General features: G+C 41.5%; 1 protein-coding gene across 3 annotated transcripts in view; it reads right to left on the minus strand.

The window, feature by feature from the left end:
• Positions 1–19,127, minus strand: part of RASGRP1 (RAS guanyl releasing protein 1) — a 53,894-nt gene that overhangs the window by 6,058 nt on the left and 28,709 nt on the right. For all 3 annotated transcript variants that reach the window (XM_081941093.1, XM_081941094.1, XM_081941092.1), the window contains exons 7-13: positions 18,702–18,875; positions 17,412–17,528; positions 16,214–16,489; positions 13,564–13,644; positions 12,051–12,155; positions 10,731–10,840; positions 9,858–10,002 (exon numbers count right to left, since the gene is read on the minus strand). In XM_081941093.1, the coding sequence (XP_081797219.1) occupies positions 9,858–10,002; positions 10,731–10,840; positions 12,051–12,155; positions 13,564–13,644; positions 16,214–16,489; positions 17,412–17,528; positions 18,702–18,875 (1,008 nt within the window). The remainder of the gene's footprint in view (positions 1–9,857; positions 10,003–10,730; positions 10,841–12,050; positions 12,156–13,563; positions 13,645–16,213; positions 16,490–17,411; positions 17,529–18,701; positions 18,876–19,127) is intronic.

The raw sequence follows: 19,127 nt of genomic DNA on the forward strand, positions 1-19,127 counted from the left end.
TGAAAACTTTAAGCCACGCCTCTGGTGCCGACTCTCCTCAGATTTATTCAATGAAGACGTGGAACAGTTGCGCGCTGAAACTTCAACTGGAAGTCTAATATGGAACAAGTCAAAATTAGTCCAACAACAATAACAGAAACAACAAACAACACTGTGACTTCACAAACACCAGCGGAGAATAGACCCCAGGGCGGGGTGGACTCTCCGTTGCAGCGCCCTGAAAAGGACCCTTCAGGTAAGACAATGGTCATTTTCCAGGGCGCTGCTCTGGAGAGTCCAAAGAAGGGACATGCCCAAGCTAACTGTCACTAGGGCGGGAAGGCTCAGCCATCAGGGTCACTCCGCTGGTATGGATGCCCTGAAGAACACGCCTCCCAAAGGCCCCTTCCGCCGATGCAAAACTGTCCAGTTTGTAATTTCGGACAAATGGAGACAGAGAAGTCCAGGTGGCCGCCTTGCAGATCTCTTCAATCGGTGCCTGTGTAGACCAGGCAGCTGTGGTGGCGGCGCTTCTAGTCGAATGTGCTGTGATATTGCGAGGCACAGGAACGGACTGTAAAACGTGGGCAAGCGCAATGCAGGCTCGCAGCCATCCGCCGATGGTAGATGAAGAGACCTTCTTGCCTTGAGAAGCTGGTTGAAAGGAGACGAATAGAGATTCGGATTTCCGAAAACTGGCCGTGCGCTTGATGTATCTGCGAATAGTCCTGCGCACATCCAGCATGTGCCAGCACTTTTCCCTCTGGTGCCGACAAAAATCCGGAAGGACCACCTCCTGCGCCCGATGAAACCAGGAATTGACCTTGGGAATGAAGGAAGGGTCCAGCCTCAGGATTACTCTGTCATTACGAATGAGACACAAGTCCTCTCTGACTGACAAGGCAGCCAGTTCCGATATGCGACGAGCAGACGTGATAGCGACCAGAAAAACCGTCTTGAATGTGAGGTGTCTGAGACTGGCCGTCTTAATGGGCTCAAACGGGGGCCCGATGAGGGACCGCAACACTACACTGAGATCCCAAGATGGGTATCTGTGGACCACTGGGGGTCTCAGGTTGGTCGCTCCCCTGAGGAAACTGCGGATGGTCGGATTCCGGCCAAGAGATGCGTAGCCCTCAACTGAGAGGATGGTTGACAGGGCTGCCGCCTGGCGCCTCAGGGTGTTAGGTGCCAGGCCCTTGTCCAAACCTTCCTGCAGGAAATCCAGGATGACAGGAACCGAAGCAAGGGGCGCAGACGTACCACGAGCCGTGCACCAGCTGGCGAAGGATTTCCAAGTGGCGTCGTAGATGCGCGTCGTGAACTGCCGTCGTGACGCTTGGATGGTGCCAATCACCTTGTCTGACAACTTGCCTCTGCTTAGGAGATCCCTCTCAAGTGCCAGACGGCCAGCTGCAGCCACTGGGGTTCTGGATGTTGAAGGGCCCCCTGGCTGAGAGAGATGTCCTGTGGAGGAATCCGCCACAGTGGTGTGATCGAAAGACTCACCAAGTCTGCAAACCAGGTTCTCCTGGGCCAGTACGGTGCTACCAGCAGCACCTCCGCCTCCTCTGCTAGGATCTTCCTGATGACTCTGGGAAGAAGAGGTAGCGGGGGAAAAGCGTAAAGCAGACCTTTCGGCCACGGGCCGTGCAGCGCGTTGACTCCTTCCGCCCTCAGGTCGTGGAACCTTGTGAAGAACCGCGGAAGATGCGCGTTGGCCGCGGTGGCGAACAGGTCCACCAGCGGGAGGCCGAACCTCTGGGACAGTTGCTGGAACAGCAGCGGATGTAGACGCCACTCCGAGTGGTCGACTGTGGATCTGCTCAGCCAGTCCGCCTGGGTGTTGCTCGTGCCCGAGATGTGCTCCGCCTGAAGAGAAAGGAGATACCTCTCCGCCCATCGACCCAAGAGCTCCGCCTCCTTCATCAGGGATCTGGAGCGCGTTCCCCCCTGTCGATTGATGTGCGCCTTGGTGGCGACATTGTCTGTCATGATGCGCACGTGATGGCCCTGAACGGTGCTCTGGAAGCGCTTCAGCGCAAGCCTGACTGCCCTCAGCTCCAGCCAGTTGATGCTGTGAGCGACTTCGGAAGGGGACCACCTGCCCTGTGCGAGCTGGTTGTGGCAGTGGCCCCCCAACCGAACAGGCTGGCATCCGTTGTGATGGTGAGCCTGACTGGCTCCTTGAATGGCGACCCCTTTAACAGGGCCGGAGACAACCACCACTTTAGAGAGCGACGTACCTCTGCTGGAACTGGAATCAGTCTTGTTGAGCTGCTTTCGTTTGTTCTTTGATATGGGAGCAGGAGCCACTGAAGGGGACAGGAGTGAAGTCTCGCCCAAGGCACGATTGACAGGCACGAGATCATCTTGCCGAGGAGCTGTGAGAGCTGAACCACCTTGACTAGACGTGACTGCTGCACCTGAATGACCATCTTCCGAAGGCTGGCCACCCTTTCCGGAGACAGGGATACCGTGCACGAGGTGGTGTCGATGACAGCCCCTAGATGCTTCAGTCTGGTCGTGGGGACGAGATGACTTTTTTCCAGGTTGATGGTGAACCCGTGGTCCCGGAGCGCCTGCATGGTGTGTTCTAGGTCGCTGACAGCTTGTTGATGCGATGAGGACAGAATGAGAACATCGTCTAGGTAACAGTGGAGTCTGACCGGACGTGACCGTAGAAAAGCCGCCACGGCTGCGAGAACCTTTGTGAATGTCCTGGGCGCCGATGACAGGCCGAATGGCATTGCCCGGTACTGGTAATGGAGGCCCGCGTAAGAGAACCTCAGGAACTTGCGGTGGGCTTTGCGGATAGGGATGTGGAGGTAGGCCTCTTTGAGGTCTATGGACGTTAGTATATCGCCTGGCCTGATGCACCCCAAGATGGACTGGAGGGACTGCATCTTGAACCTGCGATATGTCACGTGGTGATTGAACCTCTTTAGATCTAATATCCCCCTCCACCCTCCTGAGTTTTTGGGGACCAGAAACAGGATGGAGTAAAACCCTCTTCCTTCCTGGCCTGCTGGGACAGGTTCTATGGCCCTGATCTCCTTGAGGTGCCTTATCTCCTGTTCCATGAGGGATCTTTTGACTAACCCTGAGGGAACTGGACACCGGATGAAGTGGCGGGGAGGGAGGGACCAGAATTCTAAAGTGAGACCCATGCGGACCGTTTGAAGAACCCACTGGTCCGACGTGGTCTGCTCCCATTTGGCGTGGAACAACTGCAACCGCCCTCCTATGGGAGCTGACCTGTGATGGTCATTTATACCTCCTAAAGGGTCGGGAGCCGGAGCCCCCCCGAAATGGCCGCTTGGAGAAGGGCTGCTGGCAACCTCTGTCTCGAAAGGACTGATGGTCCTGAGACCGCTCACCCTGCTGGGGATACGCCCGATGATAGGGGGCGGAGCTGGTGGAGGGCTCATTGTTCCGAAAGGCCTGCCTCCTGTAAGAGCCAGGACCTTTACGATCAGGCTTTTTGGTGACTGATGGCATCACTTTCTTTTTGTCCTTGTTTTCCACAAGGACTGGATCAAGGACCTCACCAAACAGCTTGTCCCCTTTAAAGGGGGCAGTAACAAGCTTCCATTTGGAGCGCATATCCACATTCCAGTGCCTAAGCCACAGGAGGCGTCTGGAAGTAACATTAGACGCTAGGGCACGCGAGGCAAACTTAGCAGCATTCAGAGTGGCATCAGCAGTGTACTCTGTGGCTGCCATGATTTTATTGATATCCTGCCTGACTTTAACGTCCTTGGCAGGTATCTTCCTCAACAACTGCCTCAGCCACAGGAGAGCCGCCCTGGAGAAAAAGGAGGCTGAAGCGGAGGACTTAATGGCCCATGCAGCTGCCTGATGGGTCTTGTGACAAGCAGTTTCAGTTCTCTTGTCCTCAGCCTTGAGCCCCTCCAACAGGTCAGGAGGGAGCACAGAAGAGGAGGTAAGAGCCGCTACAGGGGGATCGATAGGAGGGAGCTTGAGCAGCTCCTCCAGGCTGGCATCCACCGTATATAGCTTCTTGTCATGGCTGCTGGGGGTAGCCATGGTAGCTGGCTGCGCCCACTGTCTTTGAACTAAATTGAGGAACATCTTGGGTACAGGAACTATTTCCTGGACCGAAATGGGTTCCTCAAAGAGATCCCCAGATAGATCATCAGGGTCTACAACCACCTGAGCTGGGGGGGTGGACCCCATGTGAGTTGAGATCTTAGCCTTATCTAAAATGGTTTTGAAATTATCCAAATTAAATAAGCCTGAAAAGGCCGGCTTTTTGGCGGGGCTTGCCTCATCCCCAGAGAATTCAGCTTCCTGCCTAGGAAGAAATTCCTCTTCTTCCTCCCAGTCTGACTCATCGGAGGCCACTGAAGAATGCAGGGACGGAGGTGGAAGGCTAGGAGTCATCTCTCTGGAATCCTCCTGGGGTTGCAAATGGTGGGTCTTGCGAGTGCGCTTGCCACCTTTTCGCATGCCTGCCTCAATGCCCTGGGAAATGGCCCTGTTAATTATTTCCTGCATTTCAGTGGATAGGTTAGGCCCTTGGTCCTCAATGGGGCGAACCCTTTGAGTGGGCCCGGGGATCGGCTGTTGAGGGGCTAAGGGCCCCATTGGAGCTGGTCCCTCCTCCATATCAGAGGGACAGGCAAAGAGATCAGCCTGATCAGCCATGGAATGGCCTGGAGAAGTTGCCATGGCCAAGGAATCCCCTTCCTCTTCACTATCAGAAATGGGGCCTCCCTGGGCTGGAGGAATTTCCCTGGAGGGCTCCCCGGGAGACACCGAAAGGGAAGATTGGGCCTGCTGTTGGGCTTTGGAAACCTGTTTTTCTAAGGCCTTCTGTCGCCTTAATGCATCTTTGTCTAGGCCTGAGCCCTGCTTGGGGCCATGCCTGGAGTAAGGCTTATTCCCTCTAATGGCCTCCCTGGCAGCTTTCCCGGCCTGTCTTACAGGGGCTCTGGAAGAGACACCCTCAGAAGTCTCAGGGGCCTGATCTGCCATGGTAACAATCACTGGTTGGGGCAGTAGGGGGATGGGAAAACCACCACTCACCACCTCCAGAAAGCCCACCGCAGCACGATGCTCCTGAGGAGACAGAGAAACTGCAAGGCCTGAAGTAGCTTGGAATCTTTTAGGCGCGAGCAGAATTCGCTCCCAGCGCCTGCAGGAGAGTAAGGGAGGCAACCCAGCAGGCCACGATCCCACGCCGCTATCACTTGCTTGGATTGGGGCCCAGGTCGCCGGTCACACCGGGCAAGTCTGACTCCACGCGGCTCCTGCAAAGAGCCAGGCACCAGGCAGCTGCGGCAAAAAACTTTTAAAAGTAAAGCCGGAAGATTGCGCAATCCAAAATGGCGGCCGGAACTCACCGGAGCTTTGCGCGCCAAATTTAAAGAGGGAAGAAGCCAAAATGGCTGCCCTGGAAGCCCACGCAGCAATTTGACTTGCTAGAAGCACAAATTGCAACGGAGGGCTTCCAGTGGGAATCGGCCCCCAGTAGGGGTGCCCCAACAGCGCTGGCATCGGCACTCCAACCCACGCGCTTCCCCCAACAGCTGCCTGTGGCTTCTAGGAGCCAGAGCAAAGCCCCGGACTCCAGGAGAGCCGAAAGGGTGAGAAAAACCCAATTAAAAAGGGAAAAAAACAAACTTAAATTTAAACTCACCAGCCTGCTCTAAAAATCCTTAAATATGCTGTTTTTAAAAATTATTCTTCCTCTGGAGAGTCCAAGGAATCAATCTTAGAACTGGAGAAATCTTAAAGCGCGTCTACTGGGCTAGCTGAATTGAAAAAATCTGAGGAGAGTCGGCACCAGAGGCGTGGCTTAAAGTTTTCAATTCAGTTCTGGGCAGATTGGCTGTGTTTAACCCTTCTTTGGACTCTCCAGAGCAGCGCCCTGGAAAACTGTAAGATTTATTGGCCATTTCTATTTCAAAGCAGTATTTTTCCTCAATATAAGTAGGCAAAGAGCCTTTCAGGAAACCAATGAAATAAGAAAGCCTCCCCCTTCCCCCAGGAATAACAGTGCAATACAATGGACACAACCTAAAATATTCCAATTCTGTATTTATCTTAGTTAATTATTAACCATCAATGTAATTTAGATAAGTTTAAGAACCGTTAGTTACTGGTCTGTGGATCATTATCAAAATTTAAATACTGATCTTTTTTCCTGGTTCACATTACACTACTTTCAGTGCAAGGAATTCAAAAAGCTGCTTTTACCAAGAGATCTCAATAGTATTAGAATAATATTATTAAGTAATGCCTAAGATTAAAAGTATTAGAAAGGGGTAGCCTTCCATGCCTTCATATTCATGATCAGAATATGGTAAATAACCAAAAAGAGTTTGTGCTTGTAGCACAGAAGAAAATATATGATTTAACAGGTATAATGAATCATCTGAAGAGACTGTCAGGATTAGAATATTGCTATATCAGTATAGCAATATCAAACTTGCATCATCAGGGTGGGGTCATGTGATGCATTGGGACTTTTCCCCCCTTCACTAAACCGGGCTGGGCAGCATGTGACGCATCCGGCCTGTGGCGTGTGAGTTTGACAGCCCTTGAATATAGCAAATAAAAGATATACTTTATTCCAAGAACTGAAGCAACCGAAAGGAAGTTATGTAATTCTAATACATACATAGGCTCAGTGATGGGTTGCCAATTTTTTTACTACCAGTTCGGGCGTGCATGCGCAGAAGCATCTGGGCAGGTGGGCAGAGCCTCCCGCCGTCGCTACTACCGGTTCGTCTGATCTGGCCTGAACCGGGAGCAACCCACCTCTGCATAGCCTACATGTATTAGAGTTACATTGTATGCATTTCTGTGAATGAATGAATTTGGCAATGCTGTAAAAAGCATCTGGGTTTTAAATTAGTGGAGGAGAAAATAAATGCAACTATTGGCATGTATGGCCCAACCAAGAAGGACAAAGCTGCCTGGAAGCAAGTACCACATCTTTGAAAGTAAAGTTGTAGTGAGGGAGGACTTTAATTACCTGCTATCGGTTGGGAGGAAATTCTAGACTTCTCTTTATGACTATTTTCTCCTACATAAGGTTGGGAAAAGCATAAGAGGATTCTTGACTTCACGTTAATCTTAGAACTTAGGGAGGCTTAGAAAAGAAAGTAAAAGGAACAGATAGAAATCATGTAATTCTGAAGTCCTTACTATTAAGACAAACTAAAACTGAGCATTCTCAAATATTCATTTTGGACTTCAAAAAACTTCAAATGTTAATAAACTTAAAGCAATGATAATAGGATCCCACAGTAGGTGAAGCTAAGAGGAAAAAAACTCAAGTTGGATGCAAATTTCTAAAGTAGGAGATGTCAAAAGCACAATTGCAAAAAATTCCAATGAAAAGCACTGTGAAAGACATCAATGCAGCTATGCAAAAAGATTAGTGAAATTTAGGGGGGAAAGGATATATATACAGAAAATTGAAGCAGGGTCAAATTACAAAGAAATCATATAAAAAGAAAACTAAACTGTGTCAGGAAAAGGAAAATGCAGAATGCACTGAAGCTAATACAGAATGCTAATAACAAAAAAGGGCCTTTTCAGATATGTTGAGTGGAAAACAAAAGATCAACTGCTTTGTAAAGAACACAAAAGTGTAGCAGGAAACAAAGCAACACAGAACTATCACATTCCTATTTGGTTCAGTATTCTTCAACAAAATATGTATTCTACTAAGAAATAGTGAAGCACAAAATGAAGGACTAAACTTTGGGCTGATAGAAACCTGATAATATTGCTTTATTTTAAATGAGTTAAAATCTCTAGGACAAAATGAATCACTTCCTAAGATTCTCAAAGAACAATAGACAAGATGACTGAAGAATGAAAATCTGATCTTATCTACAAAAAACAAACAGGGTAGAGAAAGAACCAGGAGACTTCACATCTGTGGCATCAATATTTGAAAACATTTTAGAAATAGTAAAATAATAAGTGTACAAAACATTGCAAAAATTAGAAAATGTAATAATTATCAGAAGTCATCATGGATTTGTTAATATAGCCAGACTAACAAATCTAGCCAGACCCCGTCACTTTGTTTATTAGGTAATTTCCTTCATAAATTGCAGGAATACCATAGGTATATTTTGACTCCAGCAAATAAGGTCAAAGTATCTATAATACACTGATCATTTAAAAGTGGGGTGGATGGCATGGCAAATTAAATAGCTTGTAAACCATACTCAAAGAGCGCTCATCAATGGTTTATCATCAAATTGAAAAAAGATATTAAGTGGGGTGCCACAAGTATCAATCCTGGAATTTTACTGTTTTTTATTATTGTTTTAAATGGTGAAGTGAAGTGGAAGAACTGCTTATCAAATTTGCAGAATAACAACAACTGGGGAATAGGTAATATACCACCTGAGAGAAATGAAATGAAAAACAATAATCAAGTAGATTTGAGAAATACTGGTATACTGTAAGTAGTAGAATGAAATTTAGCAAATATAATTTACAAAGGTTTTCACTTAGAAAACCAAAATCAAATGCAAAGTTATAATAAGTGAGACAGGGAGTTTTGCTACCTGATTTAGCAAAAATACTTTCAAAAGAGGTCTTAGAGTAGCAGTTGTTTGAAAAGTGAATGATATAATTGCAAAGAAAGCAAAGGATTTGACTCTAATGAAGGCAAATTATATTTTAGGCTCCATCAAAAAAAAAGCATGATTTCCAAATCACAAGTAGTAATAATTCCATTTTATTCTGCTTTGATCCTACCTCACTCCTACCTCAACTACTGTATCCAATTCTGGGCACTAAACTTTAACAAGGATTCAGACAAATAGAAACAGATTTAGAGAAGGGCATAAGAAACTAAAAACTATGAAGAGAGATCAAAGGAGGTGTGTATGGCTTGCTTTGAGTAAACATTATTTTGTGGATGAGGAAATGAAAGCACTCTTCAAATACTTGAAAGGGTAACACATCAAAGAAAGTCATATTTTTCCTGTCTCATTCCAAAGTACAGGACACGCAATAAGAGATTTAAGTTAAAGGAAGGCAAAGTACTGTCTGTTAAATATAATCCTTAACAGTAACAGCAATTCCACAGTGATAGAACAATTAACCAAAGTGATCTTGGTTTTGTTAATGTGTTGAAGAGGAGGTTACAGTAGGTAGCAACTGGTTGTTTTAATTTGGATTCCTATGCATAGCAAAAGTTAAATCAGATGGCTTAAATGGTTCCTATCGAGTATTATAGTCAGGGACAGTTACTATAAATCTTCTCGTCATGAAGTTACAAGGAACTGACATAAATTATAATTAAGACTATGAAACAAAAAGTCAACCAGAAATGTCTGGAGATTAGTAAGAGCTCTGAGATATAGTAAGCTTCCTTTGGTAAGAATAAAGATGTTTCAATAATCAAATATATTTTAAAGCTTAAGGACACTTGATGCAGCAATTTTATAGAAGGTGAGGAGGTTAGAAGGCCTTCAAAGGACATCTACTGGTTGACATATACTATTTACATTCAACACTATTGAATTCCATGATGAAACAATGCCTCCATTAAATCAGATCAATGGTTAATATGGTGTGGCAGCAGCAAATTTTCAGGATTTACATATACTCAGAGAACTCAAGAGTTCTACAGCTAAAGCTGAAACTCTGAAATTTGACCTAAAACCTTAATTATGCAAAGCATGTACCTCATAATGAAGGTATGACCCATTTTGATTAACAGTAATTAGAGCATTAAAGGCACAAAAATGAAACAAATTCCATAGTAACAAAAAGCTGGCATTACTACTGCAACCAAACAGTTCCTGATAAAAATTTGTTACACACATCATGAGATATAATTTTACTTTTCAAATACCCCCTATCCCCAAGCTTACAAATCCAGCACAGTTGTCACAGAATGTCGGCTTTAGGTAAGTGGTCTCCTGGAAATTGTGGGCAAAACCAAGGCCTAATTTTGAATAGATTGAACTGGCCCTCATGAAATAGGCTGTAATTTCATCCCTGCTAATCAGACCTTCCCTGAAAGCAAACAAACAAACAAACAAAAAGGTCAATTGAGGCTTAATGCATCTAAAGCAGAAGGAGTTAATAGTGTATCTATCCCCCCTTCATTTCAATTCAGCCACACACCTGCCAGCTCGTTTAATATAAAAGGCCTAATTCATTTTCACAGCAAAGAATATCTAGAAGTACATGAAATACACAAGCACACGCCCTACACAATTCTGCCAAGGAGATCACAAGGGCTCCTTAATAGTTCTTCAAAACCAGCTTGAGAAACAGCCTTCACAAAAAATCCTGAACATGCCATACAATTATCGAAACAAAGAAGCAGGCCGGGGGATAATTACCAGTACTGTACCTTCAAATTGCACTATATGAATTCTAAGTCTGACTGAGAGAAAGAATAAGCTTAGAGGGGGAAGAAAAATGTACATAAATATAAAAGCATTTATAACCTCTTTCTCTAAGGTCAGTTATTTGAAACCAAGCATGATAGCAAGATTTTCACTGACATTATCCAACAACCACATGAAGACAGTGGACAAGCTTTGTCAACTGGTCAGAAGCTCAAGGAATGATCTTGAAAAACCCATCCTCAGTGAGAATCAAACTTAAGGCTTCAAAGAAGTTAAGAATAAGGAGGCAATATAAGTATGTACAATTCTGTATCACACAAGTCCAATGCTTTCTTTGAATAATGATACACATATAAAGCTAATCAGAAAATATTTATTAGTAAATACCTGTCCTTATCCATTACGCAAAAGGAGAAAGGAAAGCTTGCAGCAATCTTCTCAAATTCTTCTTGAGAAATATATCCATTCTGATCATGATCATAATTTTTAAAAACAGACTGCATGAAGTAATGGGAAAATAAGAAAAGCTGTAGTTGAAATAAATCAAAAACCATTTGCCGTTCTCGTAATTGACTAGGAAATTGGATTATATTGTCCACATTGTTCCTTCCAGTTCTATGAAATAGCATTTAATATACAAATAGCTATTTAAATTTTGTATGTTTATATGGTTTAATTTTAAAATACTTTTTAGAATGGTATCATATAATGAAAAAAAATCAATTTCTCCTTTTCTCTAAATTCATTAAAATTATCTGGCATTTAAGTGTGTTTCATTTATATGCAATACTTAGCTTCTGCACCCTACTAAAATATAGAGTCTACACGTAGTCCTCTGCATAATATATAATACACAACATGCAGCTTAGTCAAGTATTTATTTAAAATTTTCATATAAATTTCTTAACTTGGCAAATAACTAAGTTCTAACATCAAATGGTACAAATGCCTTTTTCTGCAGTGCTATTGCTTCTTTCCCTTCAATTGTTAAAATGCTGTTTATTTATTTGTATTCCACCTTTATCATTTTCATAATGGCCCAAAGACACCCAGTCGCTTTTATGGCAAAGTTGCGACTAAAATCATGAAATATAAATAGAAAACTCACAGTCTCCTGCTTTCTAGTCTGGTGCCTTAACCATTTACTCTCAACTTTTATGCACCATGATTTTCAAACTACATTTTTCAAAGTTTTGTAGCCAGGTCTCAGATTTACAATTGTGTGTGGGGGGTGGGAGTGTTAATTTAGGTTACTCTGAAACTCATTTCTGTGGATTTGTGTCATGGGAAGCTGCTAGGAGAAATGTTCCTTCACATCAGGAATTGATGGGGTTAAACTAGATAGCAAACAACTTCTTATCATGAAGCCCAATGCCTAGATTTTATTTATTGTAAGTACATAATGGTCTAATACCCATGGGGATGCTAGTACTGTATATGGATAAGGGTAGCCATATATTTCCTTCCAGCCTCTTTGTTTGAAAAAGTGCTTTTATAGGGGTTTCCAAACAAAAGACTGGAATGAAATAAAGTAAATGAAAAAGAAGTTATTAAGATCTAGCAGCACAGCAGCAGTATAAACATATTTTCTAGTAATATCCTAATGGAAATGGGAATTTTGCAATGAACCCCCATAACCAATATACTATGAATCAAGACTCAGAAGACTATACAAAACATTTATAATAAATAAAGTAGCATACTTACATCTACCATTCTCTGGACATGCTTACTAATTATCTTTGGATCAGGTTTGGGGGCAATTCCAGATGCCCAATCTGCTACAACTGGTGGTTTACAAGGTGTCAATGGCTAAAAAAGTAAAATGTATTTGGATATTTATTGAGGAAAAGCATTCATAAATGTTTAAAAGCAATTATACATTGAGAATATTTCAATATTTAGTATCGTACTTCTAATCATTAATAAAGTGAAACTGCCAGATAGTTTGGGTAACTATGTAATCATTTTCTCTTACATATTTTATGTAGAGTTGCTGAGAGATGGGTGATACATTCATTTAATTAATTAGTTTCCCATATTATCAACACTTTTATTAATACTCTGTGTCTGAAAATCTGAACCCAGAACAACATTGGATAGCATCATTAGCCACTACCATAGAGCAAAATACCTCTTATGAAGCAGATAGTCTTTGAAAAAGGCAAAAATGTGAGTTGCAAATTATTGGATCATAATCTATCCTCATTTTTCAGCCACTTGGGAAGTCTGCACACTAGGAAACTGCCCTTCATTTGTTCTTTAAAAATATTGTTTCTGAGGGGGCATATAACTAATGTCACCAGATATGGAGATATCACTGGGAAAAGGAACACTCCGAAAGTCACAAAAGCAAATTGCCCAATCCTCTAATACAAAGAAGACAATCAGCTTTATTATTATTTATTATTTAAGACCTTCAGCTTTAGAAGATCTCTTAAGAATATATTTACAACCATCATTCCCTGCCATTATTACTGATGGTGTGAAGTTTCGACTAGCCTTTTCCAAGATACTGCTGATCTTGTGAAAAAGAAACTTTTCTTTTTCAGAAGTTGGTCAGAAGTTTCTAAACTTAGATATTTTATGATTTGGCATATTTCATATTTATGATTCCATTAGCACATGCAGCTCTAGTTCTCGTTTTATAGCCCTCACAGAAGCTTCTGGTCAAGACTGTTGAAAATGATGGCACCATTAAAGATTACTTTAATGGTGTAACTAACCATTAACTACTAAACTACTATTAACTACTATGTGTAACTACTAAAATATTTCACTAGCAGGGCAATATTTTTGGATTGTATGTATTATATCTTCTGATTGTTATACTTAACAAATAAATCATAATTTTTAAAAAATACCTTGAAACTCTACTTTTACATGCCTCTTCCCCTCAAAAAAGTTAAATGAAGTTTTTATTCAGCGGAAGGTTCCCTGCTCTAGCAGACTGACTGACTATGAAAAGATTTTGTTGTTATTGTTATTGTTACTATTGTACTTGGATACTGAATTGTTTTTGACTGCCTATTAAATTTTTCCCTCAACAGTACATATCTTAGTAGCTAATACTGCTATTGCAACATATAAAATGTATGCTTGCGATATATAAGTGCATTTATTTAATAATTACTATTATAGTCTATATTAAATTATTATAATTGTTGGTGTAATATAATTAAATTATCTCGACATCCTGTTTTGGAATAAAATTTCTTACTGCAGCCCGGTGACTTCTTGGCTCTCGTGCATATGAAAGTTCATAAATTTCATCTTCTGTATAGTAAAGGTCAAGTGACAACTGAAAATAAATACAAGAACAGTTTTACTTTCAAAATGCTAGAGTGTTCTCCAAAAACGTGTTTTTCTGAATCCAAGGTCACTAATATAGAACAAACACCTAGATATCATGAGCCTAGACATTACAATTTAAAAATGGACACATTTTTCCAGCTGATATGATATCAGCAATTGACCTTACTCCCAAAGCAATTTTGTTCAAACTTTACTCTCATTTTAAATATATTTTTCTGAAGGAAAAACATTCTGGAAATGCAAGCAGTGACAAAATATTTCGGATCTGCTTTGAGGGAAAGTTACCAACTTTCATATCATAATAGATTACATATGAGGATTTCAGTTTCATGGGAGGTAAACTTTCCAATTCAGTCAAATAACCTCCTGTCAGGCCTTATTCTGTGACATTTTCTCACATTTACCAGTTGTGATATCAGGAAAGACAACTATAGTTCTCTCTGTTGTTCCTGATTCCGATGTTTTCTAGAAACTATCACAATGAGGCAAGAAACGATCATAGGCAAATTAATATATAATTTTCATTGTTCCTACAATTGTTCCCTTTGACTGCTCAAGCTAATCAAAAAAGAGGTAACTATACATGTCTGTGAGTGAGTGAGTGTGCGTGTGTGTGTGAGAGAGAGAGTGAGTTGGTGGGGGGGAAGGAGGAGGAAAGGAGGGTTTAAGTGTGTTAAATAAAAGAATATAATACTATATGTAGTGTAGTCAATTTAAAACCGTAATGTAGTCTGCCCATTACAGTTGTAAGTCATGGCAATCATAAAATGGGCTGGTTATATGATCGACTTGACTTTATACCTTTTTTATAGTGATTGTTAAGCAACTCCAGAGTTATGAAGTGAACATCGTAGTCATTAAGCAAACCAACTCTTCCCCAAAGTCATGGTGTGGTTTTTTTTACCAAAAACCAGAAGTTCTGGTTTTTACCAAAACCATAATAAAATGGTCATCAGGATGCTGAAAATCATCATATTGCCAAGTGCCTGAAGTTTGATCACATGATTGTTGGGGGATGGGCATCTGTTGGAACTTTAAATTCAGGTCATAAATAGCCTCAAGGCAGGTTTGTTGTATCTTTGAACAGTCACTAAGCAACCAAACGTAAGTCCAAGGCTACCTGTATAAATCCTAAATATAAAGTCTCTAATCAATTTCCTCCCAAGGAGCCTGGTATGATTCCGCTCACTATTGTTAAGCTTAACCATAAGTGAAGTTCAAATGAAACCAGAAGCTTGTCATAGCTGCATTGAAACAGGAATGGGTATGAAGGAGACAGTAGAGGATAGACCATTCCTCCCCAATCTGTTGAATTCTAGAAGTTCTGGTCACAATGCACCTGAAGAGTACCAAGCTAAGAAAGACTAGAATAATCATAATAATGAAAGTTCAGTCAGCATTATCTCTGGCCTAGCTCAGGAAAGTCCTGATTTTATATGTTAACTATTGTGTGGATTCGTTTCAATCATTGAATTGAGCTTTAAAAAATATTGACAGTATTTTTAGAGGAACAATATTAGTACTGTATTTTTCAGTGTATAAGATTCACTCCCCACCCCCCCAAAAAAGTGGGTGAAAATGTCTATAAAGACATTCGTCGTATAGAGCAAATGTTGCTGAAACCCCACCCACCCACCCACCAGTCCCCACCCTTTGCCCTCTGCCTCCCAGCAATTTGCTCCTTGCAGCAAACAGCCTGCTCAGCTTCAGCACAGCCTGATTTAGCACGAGAAGCTGATTGGTGTTTGGATCTGTCTCCAGGAATATCACCTATCAGCTGTTCTTTTTTCTTGTTTTCCTACCCAAAAGCTAGGTCTGTCTTATAGTCCGGAGCGTCTTATAGTATGAAAAATACAGTAATTAAAATCCTATTTCATTTTTCACAAGAAAGCATTTGTATTTATACTCTCACTTAGCTTTACATTAGCTTTGTGGAAGATTACAATCTATTAATTCTGAGCAGGTATCATTTTCTGAAAATATAATTAGAAAAATGTTTTTAGGATTTGCGGTCTTAGAGCCAATTCAGATCTTAGTACCAGAGTGTTATGCTGTCAAAATCTGTTTTCAAAAGTGCAAAGCACAAAGAAATAGTACTAATAATTTTGAACCAGCTTCTTATACTGATCACGTGTTAATTATCTGTTATAAAGCTACCATCCATTCAACATTCACAGCGAGGACCACTGACATGGATGTAAAGCAATGTAATTTAGGACTTCTATAATTCTAAACCTTCAGAAAGCCAAAATAAATGAAAGCCATTTCTGGCACTAACTAAAGTATTCTACAGAAATATGAGTTACAGTACTAAGCAACTACAGAAGCAGCTGTCTCATAAAGCAGTAAAACTACCGAGTATGTAGAAAACAAATTAACATTGTTTTTTTCAGAAATGAAAAGAATTGCTTTCCTATCAGTTAAATATTTGCATTGTATAGAGTTGAGCATAGACTTTCAAAGTGTCTGAGCTATTTAAAATAGCTAAGGCTGGTTTAACTTTTAAAAAGGTGAAAGGAGGTTATATAAAACATAATCTATAAATAGAGACTTACTGTAAGTAGATGGACAAGATCTTTGTTAGCTTCCAGAGGGGGACCTATCTCTTGCAGCTGTATCAATTCATTGACATGATTGTACAAAGAATAGAATTTGTGCATATTAACTCTTTTATCTTCCAAGTAATCTGGCATAGCTTCATAAAGAGAAATTAAATCTTTCAGGTGTACTCCAAGAATAGGGATTTTAAAGTTACTGCACTCATTATAAGTGCGTCTGTAATTATCATAGTTCCTGCCAGATGAGAGCAATTCAGTCATTTCATTGAATATCTAAAGGCAAACCAACAAAAGCAAATTCAGTCAGCTTTGTTTATAATTTGGGATCACTTTAGTATAATAAATAAATTACTATAGCAAGTTTGCAATGAAACACAAGTATAGCATCTATGTTTTGATATAATGCACAGTAATAATGAAGCATAATAAGAATAAATTCAGAATCTTCCCTCCTTGGACATAACTGCGAGAAAGTGATTAAAAATCTCTGCTTCCAATTTAAATTAATCACTGCTATAGTCCATTGAAAGTCAGCCTTACAAATTAGAATTTCAGTAACTCACTTATCCAAATTAGTTAATCTAAAAATTGCAGTTCCTCTTTGCAGAGTCATTATGACATATTCTGATATTGTTATTTAATATAAAAGATTAATATCAGACATATATTAAGCATTTTGCAATCGTATACCAAAGTCCTATATAAACAATCTCTTTTTGAAAATACAGTTTCAGTGGCAAACTTTGACCAGAACAACTTAATCATTATTTCCAAACTGCTTAATAGAATAATATTTTTAAAATATTTATAAAGTTCATATCTTTATTATGTATTAATCTTTGACAACACATTGGTCAATGGTCTTATAATTGAAAGATGGTGCATTAATTAAAACTCTGCAAATCATTCACAGGAATACATAACAAAATGGCAGAGATGTTGTCCAACCTGTGGCTCAAGATGTGAAATGACAAGATACCATCTCAACATGTGTGCATATATAACAAAGACGCAATTCCCAGTGGAATTGCCACCAAAATAAAGTAACTTGGCAAGAGGAAACAGTACCTAAACATTTGGAACAGCATATTCAGAAAATTGGGGTTCACTTTGTCCAGTTTCTTTCTAAATTGCTTACACAGCTTTAATACAGATATTGTGAAATAAACAAAAACCAGGAAAAGGCACAACTAACCTTATAGATGTCATGAGGAACATGAGAACTTGTTTCTTTAAGTCTAGAGATGGAACTGTGGCAAAGGCCTCCTATTACAGCCATTAATGTGTTGAAATTTTGCAACTGATGAAGTTTCTGTATTTTAAAAAAGCCAGTACAATTGTTTGGTAAAAAATGTAGTATTTTTGATTAATATAATTGAACTAGGTATTATCCCAATAATATTTAAAGGAACTTTTTCCCAATACAGCTTTAAATACATTTTAGTCAGTGTTGTTAACAAAATTTTGCTCTGCAGTTATATAACCCCCTTGCTCTAAGTTAGATAAATGCTCTTTTTTTTAGTTTACAGATCTTTTAATGTTGACTCCCCCAACCCACCCCATAGGAAACATGATCTGATAAGATAAAAGAACCAGATCTAGCATCAGTATCTAAAATAAACAGATGGATACCAAGCCACATGCTGCAAGAGATTCCTGCTCCCTTCCAGGCATATGTTTATCTTGTCCATTTCCTGTTCCTATATTTCTATGGACAGCGCAGTGGTGGGTTCCTGCCGGATCGCACCGGATCGCGCGCGCTCCCTTTCAGCGCTCCACCTGGCTCGCGCGCTCCCTTTCAGCGCTACACCTGGCTCGCGCGCTCCCTTCTGGCGCTAAAACCGGAAGTACGGTCTTGCCCCGCCCCTGGCGAAGCGACGACGCCTGCCTGCGCTCCACCAGCTCGGCTGGGAACGGAGATGTTTCCTCAGCGGAGCGCCTGAAAGACTTTTCAGGCGCTCCGCTCCGCTGAGGAAACATCTCCGTTTCCAGCCGAGCTGGTGGAGCGCAGGCAGGCATCGTCGCTTCGCCAGGGGTGGGGCAAGACCGTACTTCCGGTTTTAGCGCCGGAAGGGAGCGCGCGAGCCAGGTGTAGCGCTGAAAGGGAGCGCGCGAGCCAGGTGGAGCGCTGAAAGGGAGCGCGCGAGCCAGGTGGAGCGCTGAAAGGGAGCGCGCGCGATCCGGTGCGATCCGGCAGGAACCCACCACTGGGACAGCGGTACCAACGTTCTTGGCAGCTTTTGTCATTTCTCACAATACAATACTCAGTATCATTCCATTCAGCCCCCAACAATGCTGGCAATGTCAGCTAAGTCTGTTTAAAAAGGGAAATGACTGATCACTGCAGCACTTCTAAAGACCCCTATTTAGCAGCAGGCACTGATAGCCTTGAGGGGTATGATGGTGATGATGAATTGAATGTAACACCAATTATTAAATAAACAAAGACTACAACAAATTGAAAATAATTCATAACAGAGCTGACCTGGGCCACATGAATGAACTTGATGAATACTTCCGCTCGAAGCTGTGGTGTTGGTCTATTTAATACCATTAGTTGTACCCACTGTGAAATACCATTACAAAGCGTGATTGAGCGTTCCATTGTCGGATTGTCCTTCACACATCCATTTATGATGTAGTTTTGATAATCTGGAAACTTCAGGTAAAGTAACCATTAATTGACAACTTAAACACATATAATTTTTCATTAAATTATTCTATGTAACCTCTGCAGGTAGTCCTAGATTTACAAGAGTTTGTTTAGTGATCGTTCAAAGTTGTAACAGCACTGAAAAAAGTAACTTATGACTGTTTTTCACATTTATGATCCTTGCAGCAACCCATGGTCACATGATCAAGATTCAGATGCTTGGCAACTGACTCATATTTATGACGGCTGCAGTGTCCC

Source organism: Natrix helvetica (assembly GCF_964273705.1).
Source record: "Natrix helvetica genome assembly, chromosome: 1".
Taxonomy (NCBI): Eukaryota; Metazoa; Chordata; class Lepidosauria; order Squamata; family Natricidae; genus Natrix; species Natrix helvetica.